Source organism: Wasmannia auropunctata, unplaced genomic scaffold (assembly GCF_000956235.1).
Source record: "Wasmannia auropunctata unplaced genomic scaffold, wasmannia.A_1.0 LD336060.1, whole genome shotgun sequence".
NCBI classification, from domain to species: domain Eukaryota; kingdom Metazoa; phylum Arthropoda; class Insecta; order Hymenoptera; family Formicidae; genus Wasmannia; species Wasmannia auropunctata.
The window spans coordinates 1,431,430-1,453,965 of NW_012026830.1; the positions used below are offsets into that span (position 1 = coordinate 1,431,430).

General features: G+C 38.8%; 1 protein-coding gene across 3 annotated transcripts in view; it reads right to left on the minus strand.

Moving 5' to 3' along the window:
• LOC105450543 (pyroglutamylated RFamide peptide receptor-like) overlaps positions 1-22,536 on the minus strand; it is a 73,216-nt gene that overhangs the window by 21,724 nt on the left and 28,956 nt on the right. For all 3 annotated transcript variants that reach the window (XR_974473.1, XR_974472.1, XM_011690458.1), the window contains exon 4: positions 3,226-3,347. Coding sequence is in view for 1 of the 3 variants with exons in the window: in XM_011690458.1 (XP_011688760.1) it covers positions 3,226-3,347 (122 nt within the window). In the remaining 2 variants the exon portion in view is untranslated. The remainder of the gene's footprint in view (positions 1-3,225; positions 3,348-22,536) is intronic.

The window sequence follows — 22,536 nt, forward strand, 5'->3', positions numbered from 1 at the left end:
TGCGAACTTAAATTACTAACGAGCAAATGTCGAATGAAAATTGTTTCAAGAATAAAATTACAATTAGTGGATCAAAGGTGCGAGGTATCCCAGAACCCGCGTGATTCTAAATTTAACGTTAAGTTTAATTTTAACGAGAAGCAACCGGTGTTTTGATTATTGAACATTGAGACCGAGGGGTCAACCACTACTAAAAAAAAATGTACAGTGATTGCCAATTATGGCAATTCAATACACTTTATCGCTAGTATTGCTATTGTGTTGCATTCGTATTGTCAGTAATATTGCCATCTATTGCCTCATGTACTGCTACCTATTGCACAGTATTGCCAAGTATTGCTAATGTATTGCTATATATTGTCAGCGTATTGCTGTTATTGTATTGCCGCAATACCAGAAATATATTTCTAAAAAAATGTACACTGATTCTCATAGTGGTTGACCCCTCGATTGAGACGCTTACGAAGTGGCATGTAAAAGATTCTATATATATGATGTACATTAAAAATTTTAATTGCAAATATTTAAGTACGTCACGAAAATTATTATCAAGAATCTATATCCCCTGATTAATATCTTTTTTGACGCAAATAAATTTTCATGGCCTATTGGAGCTGAGAGAAAGTGGAGGGGAAAGGACAAGCAATGGTTTTTCAATTTTATAGCAAGTCGTAACGGAAAAGTGTTTGCAAAGTTGGCTCGATATAGCGAGCACTATAAATAAAAGAAGTCTCTCCGTCTGCCAGCAGATTTATGAGCCTCGAAACTCATGACGAAACTGGGTTGAATCGGATTCTCATACCGTGGAAACTTACTGTTTCATTTCGCAGAGTCGCCTTAATTACTGCACACTCTGCTTCCCCCCTCCCCATCCCTCGGAAAAAAAAGGCTGAACACGGCGAATCCTCGCGTGTTTTACTACGCACAACGCCAGTTCTTAACCCACTATCTCGAAAGCTTTTCACTACAGAGAAAGAATTGCGCGAGACAAGCGATGATATTACGTTAATCCGCTCGCTCCAACTCATTACTTTCTAAATACCAGTAGTAAGGATCAATCTTTGTATTAAGGAACTAAAATTATATAGAGTGCTTCAGTTCCTCTAATTGTAAGTGAAATCTCATTAACATCGCCGCGAATCTTCCCGAAAGGGAGAAAAGGAAATCTGATGAGAGAACAATGAAAAGGAGAATAAAATGGTTTTGTAACTCAATTTTTCCACTTGAAAGCTCAAGCAAGACGTTTTTCTTATATATATATATATATATATATATATATATATATATAAACCAATTATAATCAGATCATTAAATCTGTTTTTATAAGAATGACCCAAATACGCCCGAAAAAGGGAAAAAACCATTACTCGAGACCTTTTCTTTCGCAGGAGCCGCGAGATAGTCATCCTTGGATTAGCGCCAAGTAGCCGGGCACCCGTGGCGCCTGCCGTAATTGCTACACTCGTCCCGTGATTCTTTCACGGAAATGCAACAACCGTGCCAGACGTTTTGCCAGTTTGCATAATTAATCTTACCGCGTACATCCGACAGGCACCTCGATCGTCGGGACGTCACGGGTATAATCTCATTTAACCCCCGCGAAAGACGACAACGTCGCGTCGGAACCCGAGAGACGGCACGCGAAAAACGTGAAAAATCCCTTTTATCGCCTCCTCTCGACTTCACGAGGATAACGCGGGGCCAAAAGGGGGCAGACATCAAACCGGTGATAGCCCGTGAGTTGCTCCGTGGGCGGTGCAAAGTTCTCGGATTAACGATGGATATTCAATTTCAAAGTGTTTCACGTAATTGTCGTCATTCAATCGCGAAAGAGAGAAAGAGAATAAGAGTGAGAGGAGAGGAGAGGAGAGGAGAAAGGAAAGAAGAAGAGCATAAAGATCGTTACGTGAAATGAATACGTCTTCTGAGCGAAATAAAAGAAGGGCGCCCGCTCGCGACCGGAAGTACACGGTTCCTTCCGGCGGTCTTCTACAACGTCTATATTCAGACAGTATTATTGCAGAATTTGCTATAACATTGAATATTAATATAGAATTATTCAAAGTAATTAAATCTTTTTTCATACGTATTTTTATGCGTTTTTAACGTTTAATGTATCAGATCCTGATATATTCTGATGCTCTAAAATACTATCGATGTCTCTGAGTCTTTTTTGATAGGATATACGATCTGATATCATGTATAATTAAAAAAAAGAGAGAGAGAAATTCGATAATATTAAACTAGTTATCACACATATCTGTGTATAACATGATATATGTCACGCAATAGTATCGCACTAACAATAAGTCGAAACTGGATGTACCAATTAAATGTTTGAAATCGTATCTGTGTTATTCAGTATTATACCTTGAAATTATATGATCTAAAAATTAACGTGAAACACGATATAAGCTGCTCTTGCAATAAAAGGATTTTATTCGAAAGTTGCAAAATTTTTCTACCTATTTTTTCATGCTTTGATAACAGAACCACATGACATTGTATTACAAAGTAAATTTCTCGCATTTTCATGACAATTTATTTGATCGCACATTGATGTTGAAAATTTCTGCTATCTACACTGCTCGCTACGATCTACATGTATTCCATTTGTTATTTAAAACCAGATTGCATATTCATTTTGTCGCAGTTACCTGTCTTCTTCCATAAATTACGTCAAATTATATAACGTGCCGTGTTATTTTACGAACTTTCAATAAACAAAATGTAAAAATTAAAACGAAATAAATTATTACAAGAATTATTTGCTTGATGTATTATTTAATAAAGCATTTTTAAAAGAGCAATATTTAATAAAAATTACTTCGTCGTATAAAAAAAGTTTCCTATTAAAATGGTTTAAACTCCACTGTTTTCAGCATTTTCTTTGAATAAGATATGTAATAATATTATTAAGCTTAATAAGACTGTTATAATTGCACTGTTGCGGTTTTATCATATGCAATTACATATCCAATTTTAGAACAATGCTCGACGTAAACCCAGTCAATTTATGCGATGCTCTGATTATGCTACCTATGATTATTTACGCAAATTGTAGCACGGCATTGTTCTCATTGACTATCAAACGCGTTCGCGAATCCTTTTCTAATACAATTGATACTCGACTGATCCGTTTGCGGTTTGCATACGATCGGTAATAGCCGCGACGCACAAATCGATCGACAGCAGCTAGGAATAGTACAGCAAGGATAATCTCACCTTTCGATCGACATCGCAGTGAGGGTGACGACCGAGCAGATAGCCGACACGCTCTGCATGTAATGCACCGCTTTGCACAGGAAGATACCCATGGTCCACGTGTAGGAGAACAGCTTCGCTATCTGCAATAAGGCAATTATAGCACATAAATATTCGAAGAGAGAAGGGAAACTCTACGAAGTTCGAAAGTGTCTGGTTATTAAAAAAGTTTCTGAGTCACTCTACATGTTGAGTAATTATATACAGAAAAATATGTAAATGCAACTTCTTGCGAGAATACGAATGTCGGAGTCAAACGACGCGAATCGCGATACCGACATATTCACGCCTCTTCGCGGAGGATGTTTGTCTCCCGCTTCTTAAGGAATTTGCGGAGAGGTTTCGAGATTTGAGATATCGATTTAACGAGGCAGTTGCATGTGCTCGCGATACCGCAGCTAATGCGCGTAACATTGCGTAAGCAGGCAATCGAGAGGTTTATTGATGATATTTCCCGAGACGTAATTCGCGCTGTTTGTGACGATGAAACAGCCTAGAACCTGTGTACACATGCACGCACGTTGTATTGGGCGAAGTCTCTCATCGTGTGTATAGGTCGTGGGTAGAGAAAGGGGCGCTTTAATCCGCCAAATAGCGCGGTAATTGCACCGGAATATCCGAGTGCGAGTGGTAAGGGGCACGCGCAGGCACGTACGCGATGCGCCCGGGAACGCCGAAAGCCTGAGATTTCGTCGGCGAGAGATTTCCTCCGCCTCTTCCGGCTTAGGTATCCCGCGCGCTCTCCGCGCGTTCTGACGTCCCGCAAACGTATGTATTGCATGTACGTTCCCGGGCGCGCGTGTATAGTGTGATTTAACAGTCGCTGTTTGTGGCAGTATAAGACGATACCGCGCATCGACCGGGAAATGATTAATGAATCATCAGGAAAAGGCGTCCTTTCTCGTCTCGGGATTAAAACGTTCGTTTTAATCCTGGTACGGTAAAAACGAAACACCCAACGGATCTCTGTTAAAATAACAGATACAAAATCTCACGCGTTCATCAATCTTGTATTTTCCTCTGTTTCTCTCTTTCTTTTTTGTTATATATTCTTGCATGAAAAAGAGGATAGTCGAGCATTCGTAATAAAAGAAATATTTTTCTCCAATTTCACCACTTAGTAAAAAATGTGTGTTTTAGCATCCCTTAGTAAATAAAATTGTAGGTATCACAATTTCAAATGTGCATCAATTTGTAATATTTTTCAAATATTTTGCCATACTATCTTTATGAACTATTCATTGTTAAAGCGATATTATTAGAAATTATACGATACCCATAAGAAAGAATGGTAATTAAAACGAAGTGAATTTCTCTTCTTTTTGCCCGAGAAAAAGTCACTTAGCCATTTTGCAATTGGGATCAAAATGTCACCTCACTGACGCGCGGAAAAGCGCTCTTCGATCACTCGTAAGGGATAGGGATTAAATTCGAAACTTCCTCGTCAAAGGAGACCTTCCGGCTTTAATCAACATCCCTCTGTGTCAGATGCAGGTGTCTTTGTCGGTTTTGTTATAATCGATCCTTGATGTTAGAGATTTACACTCGAGTCTCGTTAAAAGTCGAAGTTCACGATTAAACTGTACGCACCACACCCACACCCACAGGACTCTGTCTTATTGAACGGATACTCGCGGTGCATTGTCGTAGCGTTTTCTCGCGAAATTCGATTTGCCCGGGGGAGAAAAAAGTAACAGCGGGATAAAATTTAATTCTTCCCGCACGCGCTTGAGAAACTAAATTCCGATCGTATTGCCGCGACGTTATTAAAATACGAAAACAAATACATAGGAATTCTTCTCACGTTCCTCACTTTGAAGAGACAATTTTTCGATCGTTGGAATCGATCCCACGGCGATACGGCGAAATAAGAGCGAGTGTAGCGCGTCAGGAAATGTAAATAAATATAAGACTCAATATATATATATATATATATATATATATATATATATGTACCCGTTCTTGGGATTTCCATCTCGCGTGTGTCACCGCAATAACGATGAAAGGGAAGAGACCGAGTGGCGCGTGGCGAAGAGCCGTGTCGTTGATAGAGAAAGCGAACCCTCGAGGGAGAAGCCGCACCGGAATAACGGCGGTATTGGAACTCGGTTGCGATCGATGTCCTTCTTATTTAATTTCCCCGCGAGCCAAGGATCGCCCTCTCGATCGTCCTCTCTTAACCGCGCTGACAGACTAATTTCGCGAGGTTTCCCCCGTCTTACGCGACGTAAGGCCACCACTTTTCGTCACGTTCGATTCATTCGATCGCGCGACAACCCTCGTGATTGCAATAACGCGAATCGGGGAGGGGGTGGGAAAGGGGAGAACGCCGTCGGGCTGAGAACTTAACGCGAGGGAACGTCACTTCCCAGACGCTTAACCGATAATTAGTCCATCACGCTCGCGGTGAACTTACAGCGAGCTTATCGCGCGAAATGAGCATGCACACGCGCAGCGGAAGCGAACGACCTAATTACCAAGCCGTAAGGTGTTAGTGCAACAAAACGCGCCACTACCAGCCAGCAAATCCCGGATTACGATAGTAGAGGAAAAGGGGAGAGAGGAAAAAAAGACGTGGGTGCGAAGAAATGCATTTGCTACGAACATCGTAATACAGTGGTGCGCTTTATCGATTTAGGTCATTTACGTCATCGTGAGGAGACAGGCAAAAAAGTAGACAGATAGATAGATAGATATCGATGTTAAAGTAAGTCGCCAAGCTTTATCGATGTATCCGATGTATTGACAAGTCGATATTTCCTTTGGGTAAACTTGATTGATTAGTATATCTTTTTCTATTTGATTATTGACATTAGATAATTTAAGTAATTAAGTTTAAAGATTTTATAATAATTTTGTAAAAATATGGCCTGCATTTAAAGTTATAAAAAATAAAACGTTTATTACTTATTTTTGTGTTTCCGAAGTTTTATCATTTATTTTAATAAAATTTTCGTCTTTCGAAGAACCATCAATATTTCGAAAATTATTCGCTAAAGAAAAGTCAATTCCCATCAAAATTAACCAAAATCTGCCTACAAATCTTTCGAACTTGATCAATGTTTTATATTACTTTTATTACAATATATAAACTAAATATCTTCGACAGATTTTTTTATATTTCAAAGCAAAAGGATTTGAACAAGAAATAAGTGTCCGGATACCGAGGAACAGAGACATTTCTTATAGAATAGCAATTGACAGGTTTAGGATTAATAATCTACGATACAACGATCTCGACCAAGCCGAAAATTGCTCGTACAGCCTGTGAAACCAAGAGATATATTCGACGTGCACGGTTTAATGCAATCGCGCCTGATATAGGTCGAAGCTCGGCCTCGTCCCCAAAAACCATTTCATATAGACCGGTCCGAATCACGATGGGCAATAAATAACGAGCGAGCTGCTCGGTCTTTTCATTTTCGCGGCATCGACCGCTTATCGAAACAGTCTCGGCGCAATTTATTTTTCCCCATTTTCCCGTTCTCTCCTGGAACAGACAGTACAAGGACTATCCCCGTGCCCTCGACGCGACAATCTGAATACAGCTTCTCGACAATTGCGAGATTCGATTGTCGCGCGTCGAAAGTAAATCGGTGACTCGTAAAATAATTGTTTTCCCCCCTCCGCCCCGTCGACATAAAGTACAGATCTTTTTCCTCTTTTCGTTATTTGTCCTGTCGAAAGATCGAAGTCGAAACGTTAAAATACGACTTATTCGAAAGAAGCGTAGAAGCAGCTCTCAAGAAAATCCTTGTAAGAGGGAAATTATTACTATCGCGATTAAAGCTAGTCTAATAGAAATAGACGAACAGATCGATACGAAATAATTTTTAGTAATGGGGCTGCAGTTTCGAAAAATCGCTACTTTGTCGCTTGACATCACAGTCTCAGATGATTCATTATATATATCACGCGGGTACGATACTGCAAAGAACCGTAACGCGGATAAAGAAACGCGGGTAAAAAATCGTCGTTCTTTAACATGTGATACATTTTGACGTTGCAAACCTACGCAGAAAAACAAATTTTTTTTCTCCTTGTAAGAGAACACACGTTGTTCTGCTGCGACGTAAAAGGAAACGAGAGAATAATAAAGCGCACCACATGAAAAGATGCATATTTGCGTAAATGACTTACTTGAGAGAAAAAAGAATGCGCCGGCATAGGCTTGCATGACGTCAATGATAATTAAGTGGTGCTTTTTAATTAAAAATTTAGTCGAGTACTATTTTAAATGTCACCGGGGCGTAACAATAGAACGTACAAAGAAAAAAAAAATCTCTCATACATACTTTCTTTATTAAGTAAACGGAATAAAATAATTAATGAATATAATCGGCATTAAGGACGCTTCTTACAAAAGCTCTGCGATTTGAGTTTACTTTTAACTTCCCAAGCCTTATAATAAAGAATAGTGACCGGAAACAAGGGAAATCCAAAGAAATACAAAGAGATATAAGTAAAAACTTTATCTCTCACTGTAACTTCAAACAGAGATTTTATACTTTAGCAGATTTGACGATTAGATTATACGGTTAGAATAATAGAAATACGTGTTTGATATTAAAAATTGGAACTTATGGCACGCAGTAAATCTCCTCGACATTTTGACTGGCAATAATCCATTAACGCCAAGTTAGTCAATGAACAAAATATGACGCGGGACGCGGTATTGGTACACTGTTAAATCTATAGTGTCAAATTGAATCTTATTTAAGTCGCCACTGCTCCTCCTTAATAAATAGTTCTTTTTAAAGAAAACAATGGAATTTAACCCAGATTTGGGTTAAATTCCTTAACATATCCTGTTTTAAATTACTTAACTCCATTGTTTTAATAAAAAAAATAAGCTATTTATTAAGTAGGAGCAGTGGCGACTTAAATAAGTTTCAGTTCGGCACTATAGATTTAACAGTGTAGCTAATCCGCACCTGGAGAAACAATTGGAAAAAATTCGCTTGTTGAGTGAGATGCCTCGTTAACCCACAGTGGCGCGACAAATACACGAACTTTAATCGAACGCGAGACCTGGCATACGGGCTGGCGCAGTAATGTAGCATTTGGAAGAATGTACCGGCACTACGTCACGTGCATCCGAAACAAGCTATCGATCGACGGGTTGTATGTGGAATGAGCCTCGTGAAAATGCAGGACACGTAAATAATGTTCGGCGGGTTCGCAGATGAAACTTTTCATGGCGATGTTGATCGCGTCAGCAGAGCGTGATAAAGCAATAACGTAACAGCGGCACTCGGCAGCGAACGACAAACAGACAGGTTCTGTTAGCATCTAATCACCGATTCATTCACGCGAATTCGTTGCGTTATCGAATCAATCGCGCTGATACGACCGAGTGTTGTCGTCATAATAACGCGCGTATTAAGCGCAAAATGCAGGCGCCAACAATAATTAGTGCGTTAATTAGTGTGTTAAGGAGATAAAGCGTCGCGTTACCGCATGCCTTCGATAATTAAAAACCGCTTCGGTCTACAACAAACGATCCCGTATTATTTTAGCCGCGCCGCTCTGACAAAAATTTATCGATAAATGAGAGGAATCTCTTTTGCTACGTAAACGAAACACGAAGAAAGAGAACGCTTGCGGATATTTCTCGAGGTAAGTGGCATCCTTCTTCCTTTGTTCTTATTTACGAGAAATTTATGATAGAAATGAAAAATTAAAAATATCGAATCACTTTATCTCGCCGCATTATTTAATTAAACATTGATATCTAAAATAAATAAAATGTATCTCAAATAAAGATACATCTTTTAATTAGAAAAACAAGCGTTGACATCATTTAAATTCATATTGTGTTTCTTTCGGATAATTTGGAATGACTTTGGAAGATTGGTAATGAAGCAGCTTGGGCTGAATAAATTACTCGAACTTAGCTCATACGAAGTAATGTGCTAACTTGCGATAGCATACCCGGATGCTTTATATACGTTCCTAAATTAGAACGGCAGGCAGCATCGACAGCACATCAAGCTGAATGTCGAAGAGTCATAAACAAAATTATGCACGAATGATGAAGTCAAACCAGGAACGCGATACCTAGTTGTCGAGGGCAAGCTTCATCACCATTTCAAATACCTACAGAATCAATTACAACATTCATATTAAATTTATCTACGTAACTGGCAATATGCGTGCAAATAAGCCAAGCATTTTTATACAATAACTGCTACTAATGTTAACTGTTAAATAAGTGTACGTATCATTGTACTTTTTTTAATAGATTCTTAACAAACTTATAGTTGGTTAATTTTCTTCTTGACAAGAAACAAACAGAAGTTTATTTTGATATTTTTTAAGTAACAACTTTTCGAAAGTAAAATATTAAATATTAAATAAATATAAAGTTATCTCTATTTAGAGAGAACTGACTTTCAAAAGAAAACAAACAACGAAACTGAATTCCTTCGTTAATTTCAAGTGGGCATTATTTTAACAGTATCTCAACTTATACGCATAATATATAAGTCGAACAATTTCGTTCGCATTTAAATTACAAGCAGCTTCAAAATTTTCCTTAAGAGAAATATTTAAGAAATATTCTCTATATTTCAATACTCCTGTGTTTAAAAAAAAACGAACATAATCTACATTTCCGTCTTCATTCCAACTATGAAAATTATACTACTTCCATGTTTGTTAGGAATTTTCCTAATGAAATTGTTTGTTGCGCTTATCATATTTCCGCTAGCATAGCACACAAAAGCACTCATTTATCTCGGCATAATAAAGACGAATTCTGCCACTTACGGTACATTAAATTCATTATCGTTGTACTTTAACTAATTCTCGCACAAAGACAATTTAATCTGATGAAAATAAATGATATTCATAAGCATATTTGAATGCACAAAATGACTAAAATATTAAATATTGGACCATTTTACATCTGCAATTAAAATTAAAATACAATAAATAAATAAATAACAGAGTGATCGCACGCTTATATACCGTTAGAAGAGATATAAAATCGCGTTGCTCAATGTGTAAAATACGGGATTAATTTTGATGAAAATACAAAGGAGATCAATATCCGTCACAAACTGTCGCGTTTCAACATTCTACGTTTTAGTAACTGCGTCTGAAATTAAATGTTTGAATTAAAAAACTCACTTGAAAATTTTCAACTCCCAAAAGTCACAATTCCCGCGAAAACCGTAAGAAAAATTTATTCTACACCTTCGACCTAGTTTCACGCGCGAAGTCATCTTCAAATCGCCACCGCGAATACCGCCGCCCGCTCTCTGCATGTGATACTTTTGTTGACTCCCTTATCGTCGGGCGCCAGGTCGATGAGGTAAAAAGAAAGCTTTAAGGGCACGAGAAAGACTTCTCGACGGCACGGCACGGCCATCGCGATGCACTCGCCGGAAGCTTTTAACATTTGTCGCGAGTCGGATTATTTCGTGCCATCAACTTCGGAACAACGCGATGCGCAGGATGCCGTCGTTAAACATTAACGCAACGCAATTACTTTCAACGGACGTCATTGAACGCTCGATCGCTAGCTCGACTCGGGGGGAGAAACGGAGAGAGAGAAATCAAGATAGAGACAGACATGCAGGAGAGAGGGAAAGAGAGAAAGGGTGGAGCGAGGGACGCGGGAGAGATATGTATTTTTGACGAAAATTGTGCCCGCGACACGCTCGATTTGTCTCGACGACAGACTCCCTCGTTTCTCAAACTACATACATATACATCTTCCGTCTCTCCCGCGTGCGTGGATTTATTCATCTCACGGAACACGGCAGAGGATTCGCCGTGCGCTGTTCTTGACACACGTTCGCAAACCGAGCGCGCTTCTGGAAAATATCTTAACTGCAATATTAATATTCCGCGATACGCTTCCCTTTAATCCTCAGGTGTATACGGTGTGTATTATGTTTGATCAAACCGCGAATACCAGGGCTCTTATTACCAGGTCTGGATTATTGCCACAAGTTACTTCGCATTAGGTATATAGATATGTTGCACCTGCAATGCGTATCATGTTTAAGCGTATCTTCATTTCATCGAATTTTGTAATGAAGAAGAAATAATTTTAAATATAATTTTAGTTCTTTCTCAGAATTTTTTTTTATTAATTCTCTTTATACTTCCCTCCCAGTTTTCAATTTTTGTTGCAAAAGTGCAAAGTCGTAACCTTGCGTCGGTGTCGTTAATAATTTTATCTGTATGAAAGCAGTATAAAATATTTTTATAGAAATATAAAAACGTAGGTGTTCTCCAGAAACAATCTTACAAATGCATCGTGGTGCGCTTGCGTTCAATTTTTGCAGACTATAAATATCGAGGTAATTTTGTACATTTGGAAATTTCTTCCCACCCATCGAGACCCGCGTAAAAAATTGCATGTCGAGAATGTGATATAATTAATATCAACGAGAGAGACAGAAAAAAATTATTTAGAAAATCTGTTATATGTATACTAAAAAATGATTACAGAAGCAGCAAGAAATATATGTCTAGTCGCAAGCAATGGATCGATAAACATCTTGAAATTAGCAAACTCATCGATCCTAATTTCTCACATTTTATAACTAAATAATGAAATTTCATTCTTCGGTTACAAACTTTATTCTTTCAAGCAGACCTGCATCATGCAAATTTATATCACTCTGTATATCACCATGAAACCTGTTTATTTTTCTCTCACTTTTATTACGCTTATTATTATTATCATCATCATCATCATTATTATTATTTTTATTATCATTACGCTTTGCTTACATAATAAACAAAAAAAATTTTTAATATCATTTCTCGGTAAAATTTTCGTAAATTATAATAAATATTTTCAGGCTAAATTAAATAAATAGATATGTGAACAAATTTAGTCAAAGATAAAAAAAGAAATTGAAATGTAAAATAATAAGTTCTTGAAATAATCATAAAAATTCAATACTTAAACAGTCTTAACTTTTAAAAATTAAAAAAATTTTTAAATTATATATATATAAATATATAAACAATTTTTTATTGCAATGTAATTTCACAACGTTGAGCATTAACACAATGACATTTTGAGTCTTTGAATAATCATACTTTGTTCGGTCAAATTTATTTCATTTCATAACTTATAAAGCTTTTTCTTAATTACAACATAGATATATCAAAATCAATCGTTTCAGATGTTGAAACATTCAAAATCTCCAGCTTGTGACATACAATATTAAATGTGACAGTTACAATTTGCTACATTTAATATTTACGAACTACATTCGTATCGCATTAGCTCGCCTATTACATGAGATTTCGCGAACGAGAATTTTGCTCCGTTCGTAAATTTCTAAACTCGACGCACAACCTTGCTAAAAACATTTACGACTCTTCGCCGATGTCGTTGAGAGAACGTCGCTAATTACAACAGATACAACGCAGCTATGCATAATTCAGCACGACGGGAAATCGCGTTAGTCTACAGAAACTCTTAGTAACGATTTTACAGCACGTAACATCAAGCGAAGGCACGTAACATCGAGCGAAGGCACGTTGAATAAAATCGAATTTTGCAAGTGGAATGGTCTGATGTGAAGCTCGCTCGCAATTAGCTAAAAGGCGAAATTCTTTTGTATTTCTTTATCTACCGCTATCTTGTCCTTTTTACCCTTTCGGCCAATTTCACAACAGCTTGAACTTTATACGTCAGAGCGTCTTGCTTGAAAAATTTCCACATTAAGTATTAATGTACCCCAAACCTTATACCTTCAAATTTATGAGAAGTTTTCTTATTAAAACATATATTTTATGTCTAGTATCTATAAAAACGTACAATCAAATTATCATACGATATATCGGAAGAGTTTTTAAAGTCTAGACTTATAAAACTCGTGTGGCTTTTTAAAAACTTTTCCGATACCCACTGAGAACGCGACGCCGCGGCGCAGTACGGAGAGGAAGAGACGCTTCTCCACTATAAATAACTTTACGCAAAGAAACAGATCGTGCCTCGCAAGTAGATTATTTGCCCGATACGGCGAACTTCTCATCTTGAAAATTGGTACAGGCGTTTTAGCTCTCCTGGCTGATACCTCGGCTTGATGATACCGACGCTCAATGCAAAACCGATATATGCTCGGTCGCGAGCTGATAAACACGATTACCATTCGGTATACGATGAAGTACACGAACTACTACATCGGCGCCGTCGCAGGTAAAACGGTCCTCAACTTAACAAGCGGCCACTCTTCGTGCAATTTGCGCTCGACAAACACGACGTTGAATCAGCGGCTGAGCGCATAAATAAGGCGGCAATGCACGTCGCGTGCCCGTAGTCGCGAAAAATATTTACGTAGAACAATTGGCGTGCTCAAACGACGCGTGGGCAAACGTTTGAACACTCTGTTTGTCGGGCACACCGCGCGACACTCTAAATCGATTATCGAAACGGTAACTACGCGCGTAAATCGCGCGTTAAATCGCACAAGAAGTTTGTTGATTCAAGAATTTTAATTAAACACTCTACGTTTGTTTTAATTCTACAACGCACGGCACAGTGACCGTATCGTGGTATCCCGGTATTATTCTGGCGTCGAATAAACGCTTTCTTTCTCAAAACCGCGCAAATGTTTATTCATAGTGTGCGAGATCGACATTGAACACGTGTCGCGTTATAATACAAGAAGAAAACTGATACAGAAATAAATGTATTACCTGAATTGTGCGTCTCATTTCTATAAAAGTATGTACAGGAAAGTAAAAATTTAAAAATCCACTCTCTCAGTTTTGAAAGAAACAATAATCGATTTAGTCAAATCTGACGCTCACGTGGGAGGCTTTTTGCAGCGGCATAAAAAGTGAAAAAACTCTCTTCGGGGTGGAGATTGCGAATTTTTCTATATACGTTGTACGCGTCGAAATTATGCATGGAATGCAAAATAACGTGTGCGTGAACTACACATGTGAGATCGGTATGTAGCGAGTTTCCGGATGACAGGCGAGTTTCTGCGTGGAGAAACCTCAAGACCAGACAGACATTCGCCGCGCCCATCTGTCGATTTATTTTAATATAACTTCCGCGAGACGCGAACTTGTCCCGCGCACCCTGGTATTTATTGATAAATCGTCGACGAGATCCGGGTCGGGGATAGCGACCGATTGAGCCATACGATCGCGCCATAAATTTCCACGTTCCGGTACACGTAACGGCGTTTATATCGGCGTGTCATAACTTACGTCGCGTAGCTGCATAACGAGCGGAAGACTGAAAAATTAGGGTATAGAGCACACGCCCTCCCGCTGGCCGTGCCGACAGGAATATCCCGCCGGTGAAAATTCGCCGCCGCCGGCGCGGAAAAATAACGACGTACACGAAGCACGCGCGTTGAAGAATCGTCTCTGCGGCGTTAAAGTCTTATTCTCGAAAGAACGTTAGATAACTTTTGAGGATGTTTAAACTCTGGTACGTGCTGGCCGTAACTTACACGCTAATACGAACGAGGAATAAAATCGACGGCGATGCGTCGGAACATAGTTCCGAACATAGTTTCGCTATTATCATAAAAATTCTAAGACCGAATAAATCTAACTTTAGTTATTCAATATACAACAAAGTTTTTACATAACTTTTTAATCAAGTTGTAAATTATTTCGATGAAAATAATAAAACCGTAATTTTATAATTAATTTTTTAATTATAATTCTTTTGACTTTTTAATAAAATATGCAATTTTTCTCTCTCAACTTTGTGCCTTTTCTACAAATTAAAAAAATGAAAAAACGGAACAATTTATTTATATAAAATATATAGAGAAAGTTGTCCGCCTTATTTTATATAAATAATAATGATTTTTGTACAAAAAAAGGAAGTAATGGGAATAAATCTTGGAACAAAGTATGCCCCGTGATATGCCGGCGGACAAGAAGATTCTCTTACTGAATAAATAAAAAATTCCTCTCGCCAGCGCACCGACCAGTTTATATGCATGACCACACGACACAATCAGTTTTACGACAAGTGAATTAACATAAAGACCCTCCTTGCGGACGTTTAGTTCAGATGACGAAATGCAATATGCAGTAGCGATCAGCGTGCCCGCCGGGAATATCACTTGTGTGACATGTAAAATTTGGCAGACATGAATGACATTTTGCTCGATATCCGAATATACACGGGGTTTACGAGACGTAGAAAACGGCCGCGCGCGCGAGTTACACAATACTCGCGGGAGTATCAGGAAGACGAGAGCAGCGGAATGCGAGCGCGCGGTACCTTGGCGCGAGCATTGCGCCATATACGGAGGTATGAAATTCCTGCGACCGAGATATTCTAAACACAAAGCAGCACGTGATAAAATAGTGCCCTCGGCCCCTATGAAAATTATATTATGATATGATACATAAAAGAAATTGCCTTCCGTATCGTTAATAAAACAAATTTCATTTTCTCTGCCCATGCGTTCTAACGCTTTAATCTTTTATCGTTTGAATTAGGTTTTTGATTTTTTTTTAACTTTTCCCGTTCTCGCTTTTCGCATTAATGTTTCTTAATGGCGATATTACACGAACATTATTATTATTTTTCACTCATTTTCTCGATAAAAAGTACTTCGAGCGGAGCCGCCAGTCTCAATTTGATCTTTATTATTTGCTTAAAAAATATACAAAGGCTAGAGGATTTTCTATCTTTCAATTACTTGAAATGCGAAAGCAAGACTTGACAGCGAAAAGTAATCATTTCTTTAATATGGTACGAGAAAAAAATTGAAAACAAATGTAATTACATGTCTTTCGCTTTCACTTTGACTTCCTACTTCGCATCCGCGGTGCTTAAAGGAAAGTACAAAAGCTGCGGGCTGTGTATCGCCCCAGTATATTCTCGAAGCGTTAATAAAAAGCATTAATCATAGAGTTAAGCAGAGTTACGGCTGCGATAAATTAGGAAAAACTGCGCTCCATGGCGTTGTAAGGAACACAATGCCGAGGTTGTTTGAACGATTTACGCAATTAAATAACGTCGACTTTAACCGTGGTAAGCGATCGCGCGGGACGGACTTATGCGAACGACAGGCGAGAATTTATTATTTATTGCACGCCGGGCGCGAAGAAACGTTTTACGGGCTCGTAAAACCGCGGTTTTGAACATGTGAAACGATCAAATTGCGTCAACAGACGGCGCAGCGCGCGTGAACCTAAGCCGCTGACGGGGATTAAAACTGTTAAATCCCTCTCCGCCCATATCTTATTAGATCCCAAACGTAAAGGATTAGATTAGGGTTTGCCGCGTTAATGAGACCGCAACGTGGCCGTTTCTCACGCTCGCGTCTCCCTGTCACCTCGTATCGTGTCATTAACACTTACAATTAGATTCGCGTAAATTCATTCATATATTCGTAATCTGAGACAGGCTCGCGTAAATTCATCAGTTAGGTCCGAGACCTTTTTTATTTCTAAAGCAAATATCTATTTGTAAATAAATAAAAATAATTAAGTTGTGAATTGAAGGCAGTAATGAGTGTAATGCAATTGCATTACAAAAGTGATCAACGAATCATATAATTGGAAATCATGAAAGTATGATTAAGCGCAAGTATGTTATTAATGTGTATACAACGCATCGTGCTAAAATTACCGACGGCAAGCATGTATAAAACGTGCAGTGCTTGATTAAGACGGTAAACGAGATTTACCGCGGCAATTCGCCGAGTTAAAAACTGCGATACCTCTTGTCAGCGCAGTCCGGAGCTGGAAAAGCGTATAGCGAAAATGGCTGTTAGAGTTAATGGAGTCAGGTGTCTAGAAAGTTTTGTCTTATCGCCATGATGAAATTATATTAACACAAAGCTCGTTACTTAGACTGCTCCAAATGGATGTGATGTGTATATCACGGGAAACAAATTTATCCCGAGCTGCTAATTACAGTCTGTAAATTATAAATTTTCTAATGTTCAGCTATCTTCTATGTAGGATAATAAACAAATCGACTACTTCGAAGTATTATATTTCAATAGTTTGCATACTATTATAACTGGTTGGCTATGTAAAAATACAAATGAGATATCCTATTATTGCAATTGATAGGATTACATTTGCACCCGTTTATATTATTTGATTATTATACTATTTAATTTGCATATAATTTAATTATTATATTTAATTTGCAGAATTATTTTTATACAAATATATTTCTTTTTTTAAGATTTCGATTACGCGTGGCACGTAATAATAGTTAATAATAATTTATACTGTAACACGGAATGGATCGGGAAACAACATACACAGCGATAGAATTAAACGCATAGTCGAAGAGTGATCCCATTTTTAAAATCATAGTGGTAAAAATAACGACAAAAAGAAGACGCGAGGCACCGCGGACTTCATAAATTATGGATATCCGATGTGGATGAGTAATGTGGCAAGTCGTCCAAGCGCGTGGTGCAAACTGCACTTATCCATTCCGCGTCTTCATATATCATCGCGAACCGCATCGTTCAGAAAGACTTATTATCGATTGTAATGATTAAGACGCGTGCACTTTCGTCGACCCTGCAATTTATCTCAATCATATTCGGCATGTTTGCACCAAGTCTTTTATTTTATTCATGCTACCCGTCTTTCATCGTAGAACAAAATGAAATTCTGAGAATACTAAGTATATCAGACAATATATGTATGAATAATAAATTATCCTAGCTGTGAAGTAATATTTTTCGCAGTATGTTTCGCAGGATTTAAAAGATGCTCATCGGAATAAAAAATTATTAAATTGTTTGTCAATTTTCAATTGTGATGTACGTACTCCGAATTCACAGTTTAGAGCTGTGTTTCAAGACCGACAAAATATTCGACGCGCAGTTTGCTTTAACTAGAAATTGTAAATGAAATAAATTTATATCTTTCACGCTCCTAATACGTTAAAATTCTATTAAACATACTTTTTATTCTTTGGTTATACAGAAAAATTCAATATCTCAATATTTGCAAAGACAGTTATTTCTTAGTTAGAAGTTAGTAAAACAAGTTGTTAAATACATATTTCATGATAAGAAAAAAACTTAAGAAATCGAAGGCAACCGAAGCTTATTATAAGAGTAATATTTACTTTAAAAAGAGCAAATAAAAACCATCGTGATTTTATTCCATAGTCCTGGGCAAGTAATGCCGACATTTTGTGTATCTTGCCAAGAAAAATATCTGCCAGCGTCTATGATATGCGGGAAGCACTGATAACACCGGATGTTGCACGTGCAGTTTCATCGGATGAGCGTTTGTCTCTCAGACAAATGCCCATTGGGTCGATGGCGATGTACGTTGTCACGGATTTCGTTCTCGATTTCCCAAACGTTCCTCTTTCCGCGGCTCCTCTTTACGAACCGCAATTCAATCTCCACCAGATACACGTGATCAGATTCTCCGTATGTTCCGACAAGAGATTCTCCAACGAAATGCGACAGAATACCTCTCTCCACGGTTTTCTTGTTTTCAGTTATTTCGTCGTCGAAGTATACTTTAAGTATACATTTTATCTCGCCCTTGTACCGAAAAGAGACTACCGAAAAGTCTTTCGAGAGAGAGTTTTAAAGATTTAAAGCGACGGAAATTATAGAAAAAAATTTTGTGTAATAATTTTTTAATTTTAAAACTAATATTCCCACAAATCATTTCTATATCATACATCACGTAGCCATAATTTAAAATATAAGATTTATGTAATTTACATCAACGAGAACAGGATTCTTTTTTAAGCTCTCCGACAATTGCTGTTAAGATACTGCAAAATCGTTTTCTCGATTGGATCTACAGCGCTTTTTTAAAATGTAAGACTGAGAAAAATACATGAATATGGATACGGATATAAATTTTCATTTACAGGAAATTCTAAATACTAAAAAAATTCTCCATAATAGTTTCGCATTTGTCGTAATTCTAAAAATATACTTTCTTTCTCCACTGTGCTTAAAAAAAATTAATCTATAACAGCGATAAAAATTAATCTATAACAGCGATAATCAGCAATCGACTATTCACTAATTCCCAACAGATCTTTGATCACATAGATCCCCCCCCTCCCCCCGGTGATTTCCATTGACGAAGAAAGGATCTTGCTAGGGGATGCCTATCCGCGCAATCGGACGCCTATTAGACGTTTTCGTTATCGCTACTACCCTACGGGACTAACGATGACCTTTCATTTTTATCCCTCGCAGGATCAGACTCGAGAAGCTCGGCGAGAATCTCTCCGAAATCTCATCGCGGTCCCAGGAGTCCAACGCAGACTGTGGCCGAACAGATTTCCATACGGCGACACGCACATTCTGGACGACCGCGAAACACGCGAAAACCTCTGTATCCTTTGTGACGCGCGCGCCACGTCCTTCGGGTTCTCTCCCGCAGGACCAGCGTTCCCTCAAAGCAATGATGAAATTTTCGAAATTTTTTCCTCTGAACCGAGAAGAAACGAGCGAACGAGCTGATCCTTGCTTCGCTGACTGCGCGCGTGTCAATTTACATTGTAAGTTTCGTTCTCTCTAAATTCGTACGGTAGGAAGCGGCAGTCGTGTTCGGGCTGACAGTCTTTCGAAGTTCTCGAGTAAAATATCAGTACAGCTCGCCTGTTCCGATACGCGCGATACGTATCTCGATACCGTTATACCACCATTCCCAAGGACAAAATCGATCGCCCTGCGGAGCCCACGTCTCGGGTAGCACTCGCGTGTTATACGGCCGAAATCTAGCGCGTCCGTATATACGGATAGGAAGGATATATCGTTCCAAGATCCTTGAGAGCCACTTCATCCCGAATGATCTCTGAAGCGCGTTGCATTCCACGCCAGCTCGCCGAAGCTCGATCTAAATCCGCGGTATTAAGGAGGTAAAATGAGGAACGCGCGGGATTGGCCAGCGTGTATCTCTGATTAATCAACTTCAAGAGTTCACGCGAAATCACGTCGTATATCCGTCCCGAAGGATTTACAGCGATCCTCAAACACGCCGACTGAAATGTTATACAAAAATGTTAAATTCATTATCGAGAAATTCGTAAACGTACAAAAACGTTAATTTCATTATCGAGAAGTTCACCGCGAGTAGATGTAGCTGATAATTTACATATTAACCTAACAACAACCCCGGAACTTTCTTCTCAAGCCGAGCGTGCATACGTGCAGTATACATACGTAATAACGGCGAGACATGCAGCCATCCACGCGAATTATTCTCATAATGGCGAAACAAGTTTCGTCATTATGAGTCTCTCTCGCCAGCGCGACAGCAATTTCCAATAAACGTCGTGCGCGCGTTTAAACTACTCTCCGGAGAATCGCTCGCCGGTGCGCGCGATAACGCGGTCCGCGTCAACGAAGCCGTGTCGCGCCGCGCCGCGCCGCGCCGCGGACGTGACAATTAGCAGACACGGAACCGAACGCGTTTTTTCCATATATACCTCGTATTTTCCATGAATTCACGGTAATTGATTTACGACAGGCCATTTGTAACGCCACGACACGCCGGGAGTCGCGAATATGTCTATTTATCCCACCGTGGTGGCCGCGAGGCTCGCGTCCTGACATTTCTGACGTGTATACGCGCCCACACTCGCGCGCGTAGAAAGCGCGTGGCACCGCGCCAATCTATTAAGGCCGTCCACGAATTTTCATGCTCTTTATGATGGAGAGGCACTCCCCTTGTCTAGCGGAATTGCCTTAAGCTTAATTTACGGTGCTAATTAAGAAATTGCAAAAAGGACAGCGCGTATATCAAATTTTCAATTCGTTTTTCTTTTCTCCTTTATGGTTTAAGTATCCTCCAGCTGTTAATGTATTATACATACAACTTCCATATTAATCCTGTATGTGTGCACATTCCATACATGTTTTTCTTCTGCGAGAAAACGTGATTCGTATTCCCTTGTTTTTAATAAAAAATTTTTACGCTCCGCGGAAAATGTGTAATAAAGTAATAATTGCAAGTTTTCTCCTAAGGGAAAAATTTGAAAAAGTCTAAAAATTTGTAAAAGTTTATGTAGTGGAACGGTGACGCTGCAAGTGTAAATCGCCCTGTATTATCCATGGAATACACTTCATTTCGAGAATAAAACGTATCGTAAAATAAAATATTCTGAAATCCCAAAGAGGGCATCCACCAATGCGGACACCAGGGCTGCCTCCGGTTATATGTACTATCGTCAACGGAGCGCAAACAATCCGCTTTTATTTGCGCCATGGTATCTTTACACATACGAAGGGATATAAAATCTATGTAAAGGATCGGAGGTTCGGCGCGAAGGGAGAAAGAAAGTTATAAGACACAAGCCAATATTTTCCATCTGACCGAAGCAAATGCCGTGGATCGAAGATACGGAGAATCGATTTGACCCGCGCGGAGATTATCCCCGCCGAAAATGACGAAAAAAACTGTCACGAAACGCCTGTTGAAGTTTCCGTAATAAAAGGAAAATATATTAAATTATACGAGACATTTAACATAGTTTTCGCATAATTTTTAAAAGAAAATGTGCTTGCAACTCGAAGAAGGCAAACGCGACAAATTTCTCTTAAAATATTGGAATCGGAGGGAGAATGATTTGAGTAAAGTATATTATTATTACAAGTCTCCAGGGATATTTTTTCAGAGGTATTTTCGTGAAGTAAAGCGAGGAAAAATATTCCTGGAATATTCATACCTAAATCATTCTCTTCTATTTTTTTCTAATTGCTTTCCAATTACTTTTGTAAAGTAAAACGTAGTTAGGAGAACACAATAGCACTTACGGCAACTCAAAAATTAACGCCACAACCCGGATCACGTCGGTGGAGAATGCATAAGGGAAATAAAATAAAAAGTCTTAACGATCAAGCGCGCGCGGCACAGTGAATTAGAACGTATTGTTCGCCGAGTATTAACGCGTAGGTGGACTGGTCGGAATTTATATCGCAGCACGAGAGATTCATCAGCAAACAATCGCGCTATAATATATCGTCGTGCGCTGCATCACTCACGATGCAGAGCCCAGACTGTTTGACACGTCGGGAGGGATGAGATTGCAATTGCATGTCACATACGAAATAAGCTGCGATCCGCCCTCACGAATACACGATTGCACTACAATCTCTCGGGGCGGACGAGAGAATAAAATCCAAGTTTTCAGTTAAAATCTGACCAAGCTCGGCTGACAGATGTGAAATAAGAAAATAAAGATATGTCGCGAAGTGAAACAGGATGGACATTTATTAACGCAGTGATTTCATTTATTTCAACGAGATCGTGGGAGTATACAATGTAAACATTGTGCAAACATAACTAGTTAATATTTGT